The sequence below is a fragment of the Cyprinodon tularosa genome, unplaced genomic scaffold, assembly GCF_016077235.1.
Source record: "Cyprinodon tularosa strain WSP-4 unplaced genomic scaffold, ASM1607723v1 ctg230, whole genome shotgun sequence".
In the NCBI taxonomy this organism is placed as follows: domain Eukaryota; kingdom Metazoa; phylum Chordata; class Actinopteri; order Cyprinodontiformes; family Cyprinodontidae; genus Cyprinodon; species Cyprinodon tularosa.
In genome coordinates, this window is record NW_024038862.1 from 252,172 (window position 1) to 271,221 (window position 19,050).

General features: G+C 36.7%; 1 protein-coding gene across 1 annotated transcript in view; it reads right to left on the reverse strand.

Moving 5' to 3' along the window:
* Nucleotides 1–19,050, reverse strand: part of csmd2 (CUB and Sushi multiple domains 2) — a 375,721-nt gene that overhangs the window by 63,070 nt on the left and 293,601 nt on the right. Inside the window, exons 43-47 of the mRNA XM_038286837.1 lie at nt 14,248–14,436; nt 11,908–12,085; nt 8,906–9,051; nt 8,740–8,820; nt 8,099–8,212 (exon numbers count right to left, since the gene is read on the reverse strand). Coding sequence (XP_038142765.1) covers nt 8,099–8,212; nt 8,740–8,820; nt 8,906–9,051; nt 11,908–12,085; nt 14,248–14,436 — 708 coding nt within the window. The remainder of the gene's footprint in view (nt 1–8,098; nt 8,213–8,739; nt 8,821–8,905; nt 9,052–11,907; nt 12,086–14,247; nt 14,437–19,050) is intronic.

Sequence of the window (19,050 nt, forward strand, 5' to 3'; positions counted from 1 at the left end):
AACAACAACAATACAAAAAAGGACGATGAAACAAAGACTGATACTGATATTCAGATTTGTTGTACACAGTAAATATTGAAAACGCTCCATGATTGGGTATATGTTTGCTTAATCTAAAATAGTTTTGTGCATATTTTATTGCATTGAATCAATTTTGTTATGTGGCTTATAACGTGCCATTATAGATAGCAACATTTAATTTAGGATTCAACAAAGAAGATGCATAGATAAAACTTAGATAGCTCCAAACTGTGGTTCCTATTTGCGAAACCCCAAAACATCAACAAAAGTTTGGCAAACTAAGCCTGCTAGGGGAAGGGCAGTTAAGTAGCCAGAAGTGAATGCCACAATGTGAGGGTTTTCATTGCTCTGCTCTCAAATTGTGCTACTACAGAGAAATGAGGTGTTGTCAAACACTAGCACCACATGGAGAGAGCGGAGGGGTGATCGCTGAAGCTGAACTTTTTTTTTCTGAAATCTCATCGCTGCACTGGTTGTGACGTATGGTAAACAAGTGCAGCGGTGCAGACAACAAGTGCAGACAAAGGAAATTATGATAAATGATGAATGCTCTATGCTGCCCAGTACAGGTGCTTTTGGGTTGGGTAGATCTACAAGGAAATACCACAGATTCCAGACACAGCTCTACTGAACAAAAGGGATCTAATTTTTCAGCCCTTCTGGGGCTTTTTCAAAAATGTGTGATCTCCCTAAGCCGATTCAAAAGTTGTCAATAGAAAGCCATTTAGCAGCACTCTGTATGTTACGTTTGACCTGTGCATTTAATGTGAAGACAGTGAGACCTTGACAGGAAATGTTATGGGGTTGTTAAAGGCATGCCGCAGACTTTGTCACCTAAAGAGTTGAAAAATATGAGTTATTTCAAATGATTCCTCAGGCCAATATACATTGCTTGACCCTATCAATACTACAAGCGAGGCTCCCCTCTTGAAATACTGACTATGTAAATCACTGCAGACATTGAGCTAGGTCTGAATGCACCTTGACAAACCAATTAGGTTATTAAAAAAGACATTTTTATTAATTCTACCTACACACACACAATGATATTATATGATATTAGGTAAAGACATTGAAATATTCTGAAAAACTTGCTGTGGCCTAATGTAAGTATTGTCTTAGTCAGGGTGTCGGCAAACCGCGGCTCCGGAGACGCATGCGGCTCTTTAGCGCGCCGCTTGCAGCTCCCTTGAGCGTGTTCAAAAATGTATGAAAATCAAGTTTTTTTTGTTTGTTTTAATGTGGTGTGCAGGAGGTCAAACAAAAATTTATTATGTTTTCCAATGCTGTAAACATTTGTATAATAAATAAATTTAAACAATCGTTTGCATCATAGCCATAGAGATCTGTGGTGATAGCTTGCAACTAGCATGGCACTGTGCCAGGATTGACTGCATTTTTGCTTTGTTATGAGAGGTTGTCAAAAAAGAAAAATTTAGAAAGGCATTTCCAGGGAAGGCAAGCTAAATATGCAGCTGATCAGCAAGTTGGGAGTGAGAGAAGAAGTGTGATTGCAGAACATCAGGATAAGTTAGAGGAGAGCAAAGATAGATTTAAGAAGTGGATTGCATCTCCAAACTCTACTACTGCTGCTAGTTTTGTTGCAAGGATCGAAAACCATCCACAGATCAAACAGGTAGCGCTCTGATGCAGGGATGGGAACATTTCTTCAGTTTTTCCCCACGTCCACCATAGAAAGATTCCTTTATCCTGTTTCTTTAATTTCATCAGTGCAACAAAACTTAAACTGTGTATTTAATGCGCTGAGAGTGTTCACTGCTCCTCCATCACCTCATGCTGCTATGCAACATTTTCTCCAGGATAAGCATTTAATCATGAATGCTTATTATATATTTAAGCCCAGATAGTCATTTTCTATTGTGGGATAATACACTTAAAGCCTGTGTTGCCAAACGAGGCTTATAGAATACTTTTACATTTTTGTGGCTCCAAAGAGCCAATGAGCCAATATACTCAATGAAAGTCTACCTAACTTTTTTTTAAAAAGGAAAAAGTAAATCAATGTTTTTTTTGTTTTTTATTTCCTTAATAACATAATTATGAGCCACTTGGTGCTGATCTATCATATTACAACTCAATACAAAAAATAATTTTTTGACTGCAGTGTGACATAATTTGAATTATGGGTTTTGAACATTCTTGCAAGAGACAGTAAATGCACCTTGTATAAAACATGAAATCACAAGCAAAGAGAAAAGCATTTTAGATGAAAGTAAAACTAATTCAAAGTGCATAAACCAAGGAGTGGATTAAAGTGTTTATCAAACAAGACTGCAGAAAATCTATCAGGGAATGTAAATGTACCCGCTGAGATTCACAGTTTGAATACCAAAGCCTTTTCTGCCTGTGGGTAAAAGCAGCTTTCAGCACTTTAGTGTTTTAGAAAATCTTTCAATGGAGAAAAAACTGAACGCCGTCATTGAAAAGTCAACCTCTTTTTGTGACGAGGTAATTGAATGCACAAATGTTTTGTTGTTTCTGAGTGTCTTTGGTTCCTTATTGGTTTTGTTTCCTTAGGTCCTTAGACAGTTGCTTTTTTTGTTTATTTCTATGGAGCATTTCTTAGTGGTTTTAGATTTTCTCTTTTATTTCCCAATTGTTCTTTCTGTGTTTGGTTAATATTGTTTTACCTCAGTATTAAGCCATTCATTCATTAGACAGACTCATCCCCTAATTTTGTAGATTCCATTCACCTGTGTTGCTCTCATTATCTGCACCTGTGTTCTGCTCTACTTCACTTACACCCTGTTAGTCTTCATTGGATCCTCCATTGTATTCTCCTGTTGAGTAGTGATGGTGAGATTAAGCCTCATAAGGCAGTGAACCATCTGGCCAAATTGCTTCAACAATCCCCACAATTCATGAAGCTTCATGGGAATATGTCACCACCTACTGGTGGAGTGCATAGCTACAGTTAATAATATGATCTGATTTTTTTGTGTGATTCCTTTGAAATTGTTATTAATTTGCTTGTATAATAAAGTCTTTCTACTTTTTTTTCAGTGTAAAATATCTTAAAAGAAAACAATCTTTTGAGATACACCGCTTTTCTGCCATTTTAGTGAAACAAGCTAAAGCAGAGAGTGAAAGTGCTTGTGCAAATTGGGTAATGATGAGCAAAATGAAAGGTGTTAGTCATTTTTATTGAAAAATAACAATTTTTCCACAGGTTTTGGTTTTAATCTGGTTGGAAGTTATGTGTTCAACCAATCGTTTGGCTTAACCAACCAATCTAATTTGGCAGTGTTTTTACCCAATCCATATTTGTACTACTGTAGGCCAAACCAATACAAATTAGTCACATTGACCCAAAATACCTGTTAAGTATTACTGCAGCTTTTAAAAGTCTAAGATGGGTCTTGAACCAACAAACTCAGGAATGGAAGTCAATGTCTTACAACTGACACCACTAGCAATGGTGACTGCTCAGTAGAAAGCAACACTAGTTAACCCTAATGTTACAACTGTAACCAGTGGCTTGCTCAAATTCTGATCATTATATTGTTTAATCTAACCAAAAGAGATTTAACCAACCAACTAAATTGGTTGTTTTACCAACCAATCTATTCTTAAAATCTATCAAAACTCCAACTGACAGCAAATCTCCTACAATATCCCACATCTAGACTAAGTAGTAAGGCTGAGCGCGGTCTGAAGCACTTGCTGAAGCGGTTACGTGGTATCACGGTAGAGAGGCTTCGGACGTCATCAATTTTGGCCCCTCCCCTAACTGAATCACGCCTCGACACGCACATCGGGGAAACGCCCCCTGACCCACGCCTCAAAGCCTCGGCTCATCTCATAACATCACTAGTGTTCAGATTCCCAAATTTTGTCCCTCTCTTTAAAATCTAATTAAGTCACAACATTCTACTATTTTTGGCACAACTTTGTCATGGACTTAACTTTTTTTTCAATGTACGTATATTGGAAAGCAGTAGTTAATCTACAGGAAATAATAAAAAAACAGCTTTGGCTGAAAATATGCCCAAATAATTTTAAAGAATGGTCCATTTTCGGTATGTCAAAAATGTCTTTTGTACTTCTAGTTTCAGATGCACAGAAAGTTTAAGTTAAGTTACCATGAACTGCATTGATTGAATATACATTTATCGAGGCAGATATAATTCAAAGCTGTTAAAAGTCCTAAATGTCTTAAAAACCCATCAATAATAATGAAACTTATTGGACCTGGGAATAGAACATAAACCATAGGAGTACATTTCATTACACAATCAATTCACTGAGGAGATGTGTGCAGACAGTGACCTTTCAAGAAGCACCAGTGAGTTTGAAGCTACCCTTGCTTTGTCTTAGAGCTGACAAAATTGATAGGTCACAGTACATATTTTAGGGTAACTTATTAACTGTTAGAAATTTTAAAACTAATCACTGCTCTGAATGTTAAGAAAAAAAATGCATATCAGCTAAGATCCACATGGCTGACATTTAAAGGAACAAAAAAAAAAAAAAAAAAAAATATATATATATATATATATATATATATATATATATATATATATATATATATATATATATATATAATCCATATATGATCAGAAATTGATGGATATTTAGATTTTTTTTCCCTAAGAATTAATTAAGAAACTTCCTTGTAGAAAAGCATTCTGTAATTGGACCACATTAGATGTGCATTTATGGTGACCTTTAAGGTAAGCTGAGGAAGTATGACAGGCTGACCGGTGTGTATGGATGACAAATCCAACACTAGCCTGGATTAGAATAAACTAATTCAATTTGATGACTAAAATACGGAGGTAAAAAAAGTCTTGATTTAGGGGTAAAGTTTTAATTCTATTGCAAAACAATTGGAAAAAACCTTCAATTGATGGTTTTAACCAATTATTCTTAGAATGATTAACTAAGAGTCTTTAAACAGACTAAAGCTATACTTAGTACTTATGTTACAGCTTTGTAACTACTGTATATGAAGTTGGTAAAAGTCATAGCACATAATTAGCATTATAGATTGGAGGTTAATTTTAAATTATACTTGTGATGGAGATTTATGTTAGTCAGTCAATCCAGAAGGTAAAACTCATGGCCTTATTTCACATGAATTACTGCAGAAATGCAGCATGGTCTGGAGGCCAACAGCCTGTTGAAAGTTAGGCTGTTAAGGAAACCTTGGTTTGCGTGTTGATCGTCTGTTGATAACACCAATATTGGAATTGACACTTTGGGCTTTTAAGTAGTTGTAAGCGATAATAAGAAAGTTAAAAGCAAATGGCTGAAATCTATCACCCATGATATATTGATCTTTGTGGTGTACTAGTTTTACTATGAATTGAATTATAGAAATAAAGGAACATTTTAAAGACTTACAGTGTAACTTTTGGCCACTTGGGGTACTAGACCTGCAACTGCCTGTATTTTGCTTCTAATAAACATCAGAAAATAATAAAAAAATGTATGACTGTATAGTAGGAGCAAAGTGTTAATTTGTCAGTCTAATAATAAAGTTGAGAAAAGAAAACTGGTTTTAAATTTGGCTTCTTTTTTCAGCCTGCAAAACCGAACAAATGCCTTTCGATGATCGAATCATGCTTTCCCTCAGGCGTGATCCCTTTCGCGTTTTCTCTTTTTAGCTTCCTTAGAAGGTTTCAACTTTTTCCTTGCCTCAGCCATGACCAGTATTTGAGCAGGTGGAAAAATAGTAGAGCAATAGCCTTGGCTCCATGACTGTATAAGAGCCTGTCGCTGTAAAGCAATGCATTCTTCCAGGTCACATGACCTGGCCAAAGACGGTCAGTCTTCAGTCTTCTCCGAACTTACATAGTCGGTTTTTTAAGAGTAAGAATATATATTGGCCATTTAAAATAACTCATATGCATCAACTCTTTAGGTAACAAAGTCTGTGGAGTGCCTTAAAGTGGTACAAAGAACTCATAGAAAAATGAATAACTGCAAATAGTTTCCTTAAGGTTACTGCTTCTAAGCAGTGCCTTATGCTGAGGTGGATTTAGTACATCTGCCTGCATAATAAGTCAAATATAAAACAAATAAACCAAAATAAGAGGCTTTGACAATGACAAATTTCGAAGAAAACAGAATATATAACAAAGGGTACGTGTTATGCAAGAACAGATGTCTGATGCTTGTGAGTCAGGATGAGTGGGTATACCAGTGCTAAGAATGCAGAATTGGCTTTGGTTATCTAAAAGACTATCACTGAATGATAACATGCACTGTGTAGGCCGGCAGAATATAGTGTGTAAAATCTGTGAGGTCGTGTTTGTGGGGGTGGAGTAGTTGGCTGCCCCTAGATGAGCAGAAATGGTTGTGCCTGTCAGAGCAAGACGTGGTGATTTGATAGGTGCAGCTGCAGCCAGCATGTCCCCTGCATTTCAATGAGCTGTGCATGTCGCCTTTTCACTGCCCTCCAACTAAGTGTCTCCCGGCCTCTTCCTCACCTACCTTTACACTTTTGTCCTACTCTTTTCTCATTCACTAGGTTTATGGTGACTCCTCCACCTTTTCTAGAAAAGACCAGCCTTTTTATTTATAAAGTCACCTCATCCAGGGCTGGATCATATTCTTCTGATACTTTCCATTTCCTTTGATCCTCTTTATCTCCTCATTTCCTACTTCCAGAATCCCTTACCTCACGATGTTACCCTTATGGGCCCATTGTCCCTTTATCATGGAGAGGATTAATAATATTAATGTTCTATTGCATGTGAAATGACAGGAAACTGAGAAAGCAATACATGCCTTAATACACGTTTTGTGCCAGGGTCAAATATTTTTAAGGCGAAGATTACGTTTTTTACATAAGTAGCTGCAAATACATTTGGGGAAAACAAAACAATATAGATCTGTTTTATTTTTCTATTTTTTCCCCTAATGCAAGTTGAAAAGAATAGTTTTCTATCCCCTCATTCTAAATAACTACCAATTATCAAATTCGCCCTTTTATTCCACTACTACCCAGCAGGGATATACAAGAAACTCTTAAAGTCTGAAACCTACTAAAGAAAGATGTATGCAGTTTTGGTCTCCTGACAATCAAAAGGGAGGAAACCTTTCAATGCAGCCAGAGACCAATTTTATAGAGATGGTATCAATCTAAGTCTCTGTATAAGGAGAAGGGGAATCCTTTGGGAAAACAATATCTGTTGCATGCTTTAAAGGTACCATCCCTCACCTCCTGAGAGTCAAGCATAATTTAGCGAAATGGAACCCTATCTACAAAAACTGTGGCTGGTATGCTGCTTTGTGACTACAGAACAACTAAGAAGACAGAAAGAAAGAAAAGCACAGCTTATGCTCCAAACATTAATTAGACCAATAATACAAAACTCTGCTCAGAATAAAGATATAGAAACCCCATCTATACAGTTTGAGGCTAAAATTCTTTTTCTTTTTTTTTTTGTGAATGATTAGCTTTTAAACAACCATTTATATTTTGTGTGTGTTTTACCAACATATCTTCTATTACTTCAGTTAATCTGCCATTTATTTATAATATTTAATTCAATAATGCTTTATTAAATTCTAAAGGAAAATTCACTTCCATTAGGATATTAAGAAATTAAAAATAACCAATGCCAGTCCAAGTATTGGTAAGCTTTTTAAAAATAATCAGAGTTCCTGACCAAACCAAACTTGATACCTGCTATTGATGCATTATTGGAGTTGCGCCATTAATCAATAACACTCAAATTGTTTACATTAACATTTACAGAGTTAGAGACTGTATTGAGAATTGTAGTTTACCTTTCTGCATGTGTTGTGTGATCTGATCTGTATGCTGTGGCTAAACAGATGTAGCTACCTGTACGATAGCTATGGTGCATGAAAAGTGCCAAGTGTGAAAATAACTTTTGTTTAGGATTTGACGGTAGTTGATCAATGCCTCAACATGGTAGTCGAGCCCATGCAAATTTGGACAATGTTAGAATATATAAAGAGTTTCTTTTTAAGTAAAAAATAAATGACACAGAATCAAACTAAGTTGTAGTTTACAAGTTTATCATTTCCCACACATATTTCAAAGAAGTACTCTGTTTGGGAGTTGCACATAAACTCTTACCATCACATGACGGTGGTGGGCCTTCAAACTCTAAGTGTGTTCCTAGTCGACATGTCAAGATGCTATTTCCACTTAGCTGGTAGCCTGGTAGACATCTGTAGCGAACTATATCACCTGATCAGAGAGGTGGAAAGAGATAAAGTCAGAGACAAATCAGTGGTGGCAACAGTAAAATGGATTCCTAGCATAGATGTATGTGCAATTTTCGACTCTCTCCGAAAAAAAAGAGTACATTACCATAATAATAAACTCCCAATGGATGGTGGAAATGTAGCTCATAATAGCAACTGATCATACAGTGTTGAAAATAAAGAAGTGAGGAAACTTCATGTCTATTTTATAGAAGACAACAGAAATATGTTATGAGCAGTGGTCCCATGGTCTCTCTTCTGATTACTTACTCTCATTCTTTGCCATGTAATTTAAATGATGGCAAGTGTTGCTCTACCTAAAGCAATGTAAACTGTCAAAACCGGAATGTAATTCCCTGTTGGGATTAATGGTTTAGCATGCAACACTTTCCCAAGTCACAATGGCACAAAATCCAATATAAAACAAGAGCATTGTCTAAATAGCAGTGGTTGTGTGTCTGAATCTGTATGTGTACTCTATGAAATTGATGTGAGACTATATCCACCTACCGATTTTAAATTCTTTGCTTGCCATCAGGATCTCGGCATTAGGAATGATGGGCGGGGGCAGGCAGTACTGAAGTCTGTAAGCTTAATTTAATGTATTAGATATGAAAGGAGTCAAACACAGATATACACAAATTAAAAAAATACTAGAAGATAGTGAGGTACATACCTTGATAATTAATTTGGAATAATCCGCCCTTTTCTGTGTTGCTGCGGAACCGTATCAACACCTGATTGGACGTGCTACGGGGTGGGTCATTGGGCTCTCCATCAGTGAAGATACCTAGTTTTCGAGTTGTCTCCTGTGGACCGTCCCTAAGGGGTATAAATATTGTAGGTAAACTAACCATCTAAAACAACATCAGAGCAAGTGACTCTCACTAATCATATACTGACTAGTAATGTTTGAAGATCGACCAACACAGTATTTTTCAATCCAATGACGGAACAATGACAATTACTTTGATATGAGTAACTGATATGGTACAGTATGTGCTGCCTTGTTGAATGCAACATCCATGTAAACAAAAAAATAATAATTTTTAATAGCAAATCAAAGAAAACATGAACAATGTTTAGCAAATAGAAGAGGTGGCAATGCATGTTCTTCATCTTATCTCAAATCTTTGCTGCAGGATATACTAATGAATCCAAAATGCATGCACGTATGCAACAAAAAAGCTAATACCAGCCCAAAGTATTGCTCTATCTTAGGTTCTTTTACTTTAAAAATGCTGAAAGGTTCTAAAAATTAAGCTAGACTACACTACACGCATGACATGTGTCATCAAGCTTCTATTCCCCTGCATCATGAAGCCTCTCTTCTCGTTAAACCCAAACACATTTTGCTCTCTTGCTTTATATTAATATGCCAGAATAAAGTAGAAATTACAGCTAAGAGCAGAACGACAGGTCTGGATTGCGTTGCTCCTGGTAACAGACATCCAAAGGGAGTGTCTCTGGAAGTGGAAGCCCTGCTTTGGCAGTCCCCCTGGTGGGGGCATGGCCAATTAAGCCAGCTCCCAGATTTCAGCCACAACCATTCAGCTTAGAAACCATCTGTCTTTGGCTGTCATACTGGGCATGGGAGATTACAAGCAGCTCTGGAAACGGCTGGCTGGGGACTGCTGTCTGACAGCACTCTAGCCAAGCTGCCATTATGGGGCCCATTTCCTTGGCTCAGTGGTTTGGTGAATAGATTCACAGCAATGTTAACTGAAAGTGGGGAATGTGAGATGTTTAGTCAACATCTTGACTGTGCTGGAATTTATTCGAAAAGATCACAAGTGATACTACTGACATAGGAAAGACAAAGCCCCAGAACAATGAGAATGGTCATTTAGAGTATTACTTTGAGTTTGACATGAAATCCTCCGTCATCAAAAAACCCTAAAACACAGCTGTCAGCCCACAGATTTTCGACATTTTGTGTGGTCTTTCAGTTGCCTAGGAGACTGGCAGACTCATCTCTGGTATCAATGAGAGCTGATACATTTGGCTGATTTCTTAGGAAAGCAAGGGATCAAAAGAAACTGGAAACCATTCCGCATGTAAAATTCTGTCTCTGGCTATACATATGGCAGGTCCACCCATATGTAAACCATGAAAGGAAGCATCATCCCTCAGAACATCAGCCAGCCATTAAGACACAAAATAGTCGTCCAAAATTCCAAAAATAACTTCTTCCTCTTATTGTTCTCCCAGGGTTTAACAAATATAATGTAACCATTGAGCAACAAAGAAAGCCATGCCAAAGCTGAGTATTTTCAACAATAAGACCGCATGTAAAAAACAACTTCAAGTTGAGGTGAAATGAGAAACTGGATGGTGGAATTGGAGATCTTCAGGCCTTCATAAAAAGATTTCATCTGAGAGAGATTAAAAATTACAATCTCTATATGGTCATTAAATGCACCATGCATTACCAGGGTGAGCTTATTATCACACTTTTTGAGTTGTTACCACAGAACTTAGAGTTACTTTTAGTATCAGGAATGAAAAAAATTATATTCAGAAAAGCAGTAGAAAGCTATTGGATAGATACATTTTGGACAAATTGTATTTTTCTAAGTTGGCTGTTCATTATTGCTAAAGAGGTTGTACTTTTTTCGATTAATAATCAGATAGCAAAAAGTTCCTTAAAGATATTTTTTTTGCAAAACTAAACCAGATGAAACTAATACTTTTCCACTGGAGGGGTTCTGGATAGAGCATATTGACAGATGAAAACATATTTATTTTTTAACTTAAATGCAAAATATTTATGTATATCTTTTACAATTAATTGCTCTAATTGGGTCTCTCTGTGCGCCAAAGGTATACTTTACAGTCTTTATCGATTACTAAATTAGTTGACTATTATTTCAATAATCAATTATCATGATTGATCAGATTAATTGTTTCAGCACTAATATATATATATATATATATATATATATATATATATATATATATATATATATATATATATATATATATATATATATATATATATATATATATATATATATATATATAATAATCTTTTGCTCTTGGATTTACATTTTTGCATACCTTAGAGATTTTTCCAAACATTGACTGGAAATTACCTGGTGCAAACTTTAGCAGTGGTTGAATGTAAATATCTGTAAACTTGCTCTGTTTAGTCTTTTTAAGCTTTCAAACAATTTTTTGAAATGGAACCCGAACGTTTGAAATGTTAGCTGACCTTTTAAGAATCTCAGAGATAAAAAAACAAAACAAAAACAAACAGGATCAGTGTTCCCTAGGGATGAGGCAGGAACTTTTACAGCAATCAGTGCCAAAACTGCTATTTGCTGATATGAGGGGCTAAAGACAAGTTTAAATGTCAACTATAAACCATTCTGTGTTAGTTTTAAATAATTAAAATCTAGTTCCACAGTCACTGCCTTCTTATACACCTGCTAAGAGTTGCCCCCAATATAAATATTTTACCACCACTTTTGATAAAAACTATTTATAGTTTGCAAAGGAAAACGAAAATAGCTTCAAACCTCTGTCAATAGGTCAGACATGTACTAAACACAAACAATGCCCACAATATCAACATTTATTTAGCTAGACTAACTATATTAAACAAAGGTGTGCACAACATATCATTAATGTAAGGTATTTTGTTTAAGTATGTAATTTATCCTTGGCATATCTTACCAGACTGTTATGAAGTCATGTGGGCCATGAACTTGAAGCAGAGTGAAGTTCAGTTTGATTCCAAAGCCAGGAGCCACTGAAATGAGCCAGGTGCAGTCAGCTGAGTTTGGGTATTCCTCTGGGTATCCAGGGGAGAAGATGGTCCCGTTGTCTGACGTGATGTTGCCACCACAAGGCACTAAGAGAATGTGGAGGAAAGGACAAAGTTAAGTAAAATATATATAATTCAGTGGCTCAGGAATCCTGTACAAGACATGCACATAAACAGAAAAGGGAGATTTTCACTCTCCACCTCTTTTGCTTTCCTTCTCGGTGTCTTTCTCTCTTCACTTCACTCTTCCTCTATTGCCCAGGCACTTGTATGAGCTTAAGATTAGCCAGCAAAGCCTTTTAGTAAGAGGGGAGTTGGATAGAGTGTTTTGCAAAGATAAGGGCTCAACCCTTTTCCATTGAGGCTGTAGTAAAAGAGTGCAGGATGAGGCAGGGGGTGTTAGCATGCACCAGGCTCCTGATGCGTGTTTATAGGAGTGTGTATGTACATAATATATATCTAAGGAGTAGATGTGCATGGATGTATAAATTTAGACTTACAAGAAAAGCTGTCACAGAATAAGAATCTCTAGATTGCTAACATTTGAATCTTTAGTTGCACACACGACTGATACCTTTGGGTATAAAACAACTGCAAACTAGTTCAAATCACTGCGCTCAGCCTCCAAACAACATAAGAATTTTGCATTTTTTTAAATATTCCTTTTAAATTCAGGAAGTTCTAACTGAGAGGTTTAAAGTCGCATGACATTCCCCCTGGTGCTGCTCATACCCACGGTGGATGAGCAGGGTAAACTCAGGCGGAATAGTAATCGCAGCAGTGCAGGCGCTACTAGAGAGCCGGCGAGGGTATTGGGCTTAACAGGAAACTCTTGGATTGCTACATGTATAAAATCCAACCCAAACCCCCACCCGGCTCATGTGCGTTCACGTCACACAGCTGGCTGTTTTAGCCCACTTGGCTTAACCTTGAACCTCTGAGTCACCTGTTAAATGAACTATTGATCAGACTCACAGATAAAAATCTAAATACTTTGAAGAGTTATCACTCTGGCTGATCCATGGAGTACTAAGCCTCTGAAACCTAACATGTGAAAAGGGTATATCTGGTAAAGTATAAAACGAATACTGAAGGCAGAAATGTTTTAAGATTACTTTTTGGGGGGAATAAATTTATAACTAATTAAATATGGAATGATATGATGCAATATGCCTGCTCATTTTCTTTTATCATTATCTTCCAACTTCTTTCTACCTTTCTAGTTACTGACAACGAACAAGAACCTAAATTGTAATGCTCTAAACAATATCCACTCATGTTGTTGAATTTTCACCCACAAATCTTTTATGCTATAATTTTAAAATGAATGAGAAGAAAAACAGGTGGTGAGAAAGGAGGAGTTTAGGAGTGAAAGGTCAACTCCGCACATACAACATGGTATAATAATAATGCAAGAACAAGCAGGTTAGTGCAGCGCAGATGGCTAAATCAATGCACTTGTGTCCCCTTAAAGGAAATCTATGATAATACAGCAGTGCCTGAGACTAAAGATCCAGTTTTACTGCAACAGGGTCAAGTGGGACTCATAAAAGAAACAAAGTAATCCACATTCTGTAAGTGCCTAGACTGTAAATGTATTATCGTAAAATAGAAAAAACTAAAATAAAATAAACTCTGTGTTTGCGTACAAAAACAAATCCATGAAAAATGAAAAATTTGATGAAAAAAAAAAAAATCCTGAAACAAGAAAACAACTTAAAAAATAAATTATCTCCCGTGCTTTCTTGCAGGTTGCTTCTTCCCTCTCCTCCATTTATCTCCCTGCTCCCCTATTCAGAATTTCACTGTCACGGCCATCACCTCCCTCTGTAATTTTGACTGCCTTATTGAATAATCGACAGCTGGAGCGTGAGAATGTGTGTCAAGGACACGGCAAAAGAAAGAACTCCCATTACTTTTCCTTTTCAATTGAAGCCCTCTTTTATTCATCTTTTATTTGTCTCCACTCCTCTTTAGCGCAGCATTGATTTTCATTAAAGACTACTTTGCCTCATTAATGAGGGATAATAACTCACTTTAATTACATTATTCATAATAGATAATCATTATCTTCATGGCTGCATTTTACAATAATGATGTAAAAGGTCTATAAGTTCCTAACAGGAAGTTATCATGTAATGAGTTTAGTCTTGCATTCATGCATGTCTGGAATTATTTTACCAATATTCTTATAAATACAACATATTTCAATGTTAGTGTGGTATTGAAGGGAAGGTGTTGTGACCTACCTTCACAGCGAGGAAATGGATGGTCCCAGTTGCGGGTTGTGCCATGTTCACAGGTCAGGATGGAATCTCCCATCAGTTGGTAACCAGGCAAGCACTCAAAGGAAATGGACTGGCCCACGTTATAGCCTGCACCAACCACTACTCCATAACGGAACGGTTCTGGATCTGGGCATTCCTGTAGCTCATACGCTGAAGGAAAATCAAAGGCAAATTCTATTATTTATTTATATCCCAATTTAATTATGCAATAACCCATGGCTACTTTTATACAAAACAAAACACTCAAAGGAGTCTTTATAAATTAAAAACTGCACAACCCAAGTAGTGTCAGTTTACAACTTTCTACATTTGCCCTTGAATAACCTCTCTGTAATTTTTCCAGTCATATTAGTAGTGCTTTGCTGAATTGCATAATATTAACCAAGCCACTGAATTGCATTTCCCATTAAACTGTTGGACATACTACTAAATCCACTCTATTTGTTGCACTGTAAGTCAAATCATACAACATGATGAATGAACCTGCCTATTGGAAGCAATTTAAAAGTAAACCTTAACATAACCGCTACCAAATTAAAAGACACGGATTTTGTGTTTGAAGTCATAAGAAGATAATTCCCATTAGAATATTTTCATCTTTTGTAGAAGCTGATCTCTGAAGTATCAGCAAGAGAAACAACGTTTGACTACCACTGTGTCTTGGTTTACTTTAAACAAATCCAAATCTGGTCCTCAAATTTAATTATCTAAAAATGCTGCATCTTCTGGTGAAGTTTTTGTTATTTCAGTCTTATGCAAACAATTTGAGATCTGTTTAGCAAACACATTTTTGATTTAACTGTAGGAGATTTGTAAATGGCAATTTTCTGCCACTCAGTTTGTTATCTTTTATGCCATGATATTTTCATACATACTTATTTGTTTCCATGCTTACTTAAACAAAAGAAATTAAACCCCATACCTTATTTTTTTATCCCTATTTTAATTATTTTTCTCAAATATAATAGTTGGACTCATAAACTAGAGAAAGGTATGTTTTTTCCTCCAAGAAATAAAAAATATCCTGCAACCCATAGACCAGTGTCTCTGCAATGACCCTTGATTCTAGATTTTTCTAAGATGGCTTTTATTGCACAGATGTTTTTCTCGTCTTGTCGCTTTTAACAGTTTTAACCAAAAACACACAGCCCCCAAATACAAACCTAAGATTAAAACCTCAACATGGTGTTATTTGTTTTTTCTAGTCTACTTGTACACTAACAGGACACTATAATGGGAATAAAATCCCCTACCAGGCACTAGTTTTAATATCATGATTTGTACCCTCTTGAAGCTTTTCTCACGTTGTTACAGCAGCAGCCATTCAACAGGGCCCTTCCCAGTCAAACGCCAGCTGAATTGGACGCCTACTTCCCTCCAACTCCCAGCGAAATCCCCTCCAACTTCCAGCCACTGGAGGTACCCTTTCTTGCATATTTTTTTACTCTGACTCAAGCCTTTCACTGAATTACAGGATCTGACCAGGAAATGACGCTTTTCTTTAGATCTTAATGTCCACAAGTCATGACAGAATATTTTAGTAAAAAGACTGATGTTTAAAAAGGAATTGTAGGGGAGAGTGAAATTTTGAATGGCTACTACTGTAAGCTAAAATGTTTTCATCAATCATAGTACAGCAAAAATAAAAATTAACTCCTTTTGCAACAATCAGTTAAGATTGGACTATAAATGCCAATACATATCTAATGAGCAGATTAGAAAGCTTCTTTAATTCATGTATAAAAAATTGCCTGTTCTCTTATTCCCCATCCAAATATCACTGTTGTTCCAGTCTGTCTTCCTTCACCTCCCACTCATTCAGTTTGAAGGGAAAAACCACTAGAGGCACGTTTGCAATGTGCTGCTGGAGTATGATGCAGTTACTAGAGGTACTGAGAGTAAATAATTCACTTTTTCCCCTTTAGGATACATGAGTAGAGCAGGCAGTGAGCCTTGATGGAAGGGATATAAAAATGACTAAAGGATTTGATTTCTATGGATCGCAGTTTCCCTTTATGGAAGATAACTCATGCAAATACTGCAGAAAGGGGGATTTTGCAAATACAAAGCTTGATTTATATGCTAATTTGTCCATAATTATGCAAATGAACAATACTACCTTTGCAGTTGTTGGCATGCTTGTTGAATCACTAAAATATAAACTTTGGTTGCCTGTTTCAAATTTAGATAAGGGTAATTTACCTAATGAAGATATGAAGTGAGAGCCATTAATTCACAAACCGTGATACCGCTGTTCACAGGTTCAACTGTTCTTACTTTAGATACTAAAAAAATAGACAATTAGCCTTTCTCTTTTTTTAGAGTCAGCGTGAAGAATAATTTACCAATAATGTTACACTACCTAAAAACACGTCAAAAAACATTATAAATTAAAAAAAATCTCTTAAAGTATTAAACCTATTGGTGTTGGGAGTCCCTCACTCAAATGAGTCCAGTTCAGGTTATAATGTTAAAAAAATACCTCATGCTCTGAACAAAAGCAGTGTTATACCCCAGCATACATTCATCTAAACGTATAGGTTGGCCCAGAAAAGTATTACTCTAAAAAGAAGCCAAGAGGACCATCACAACCCTGGATGAGCTGCAGCCATCCACAGATCAGATCGGTGATTTTGCTGACAGGACATATACGGTACTAAAAGTCTGCTCCATATATGGAGCCTTAAATGTAGTGAAAATTATCGGCAAATCCATAGCCATTGCTGAAGAAAGTCTTGTTTAACAGTTATTTTAAAAGCACAATCAACATGTAGAAGATATAAACAAGGCTGAAATATGTGACAAAAACCAACACACACCTAAACCCTTTATGATTGTGTTAATCAGGTAATCTGAACCCCGCAGAAAAAAATGTTGAGACTGACTAGATGTCTACCTTCCAGCAGGACAGCAGCATAAAACATAAAGCTATGCAAGTACTTGTGTGAGAATGACACATTTAACATTTACTCGTCTACCAAAAAAGACTTGAAACCTGCTGCTCACAGGCGCTCTCCATCTGATCTGGAAAAGCTTGGTAAAAAATACATATATATACCACTATATTAATTTCGGCTATTGGCTGTAGCTCTCAAAACAGTTCATTTTCACTACGTCAAGACAGTAATGAATAAAGGTCACTTGCACAATAAAATATAAAAACGAGAACACATTAAAAGTGCCGGTCAGACTTTGCATATATTTATTCGCATAATTATTTAGAAATTAAGCATAATTTTTTCCTTTACTCTAATAATACACTACTTTGTGTGCCAGTCTATCACATACAGGTGCTGGTCATAAAATTAGAATATCATGAAAAAGTAGATTGATTTCAGTAATTCCATTTAAAAAGTGAAACTTGTATATTATATTCATACATTACATACAAACTCATATATTTCAGATGTTTATTTTGTTTAATTTTGATGATTACAAATGACAACAAATGAAAATCTCAAATTCATCATATCAGAAAATTAGAATATTGTGAAAAGGTTCAAAATTGATGGCCCCTGGTGCCACACTCTAATCAGCTAATTAACTCAAACCACCTGCAAAAGCCTTTAAATGGTCTTTCAGTCTAGTTCTATAGGCTACACAATCATGGGGAAGACTGCTGACTTGACAGTTGTCCAAAAGACGACCATCGACACCTTGCACAAGGAGGGCAAGACACAAAAGGTCATCGCTAAAGAGGCTGGCTGTTCACAGAGCTCAGTGTCCAAGCACATTAATAGAGAGGCGAAGGGAAGGAAAAGATGTGGTCGAAAAAAGTGTACAAGCAAGAGAGATAACCGCACCCTGGAGAGGATTGTGAAACAAAACCCATTCAAAAATGTGGGGGAGATTCACAAAGAGTGGACTGCAGCTGGAGTGAGTGCTTCAAGAACCACCACACACAGACGTATGAAAGACATGGGTTTCTGCTGTCGCATTCCTTGTGTCAAGCCACTCTTGAACCACAGACAGCGTCAGAAGCGTCTTGCCTGGGCTAAAGAGAAACAGGACTGAACTGCTGGTGAGTGGTCCAAAGTCATGTTCTCTGATGAAAGTAAATTTTGCATTTCCTTTGGAAATCAAGGTCCCAGAGTCTGGAGGAAAAGAAGAGAGGCACTTCATCCACGTTGCTTGAAGTCCAGTGTAAAGTTTCCACAGTCAGTGATGGTTTGGGGTGCCATGTCATCTGCTGGTGTTGGTCCATTGTGTTTTCTGAGGTCCAGGGTCAACGCAGCCACATACCAGGAAGTTTTAGAGCACTTCATGCTTCCTGCAGCTGACCAACTTTTTGGAGATGCAGATTTCATTTTCCAACAGGACTTGGCACCTGCACACAGTGCCAAAGCTACCAGTACCTGGTTGAAGGACCATGGTATCCCTGTTCTTAATTGGCCAGCAAACTCTCCTGACCTTAACCCCATAGAAAATCTATGGGGTATTGTGAAGAAGAAGATGCAATACACCAGACCCAACAATTCAGAAGAGCTAAAAGCCACTATTAGAGCAACCTGGGCTATCATAACACCTGAGCAGTGCCACAGACTGATCGACTCCATGCCACGCCGCATTGCTGCAGTAATACAGGCCAAAGGAGGCCCAACTAAATACTGAGTGCTGTACATGCTCATACTTTTCATGTTCATACTTTTCAGTTGGCCAACATTTCTATAAATCCTTTGTTTTTATTGGTCTTCAGTAATATTCTAATTTTCTGATATGATGAATTTGAGATTTTCATTTGTTGTCATTTGTAATCATCAAAAT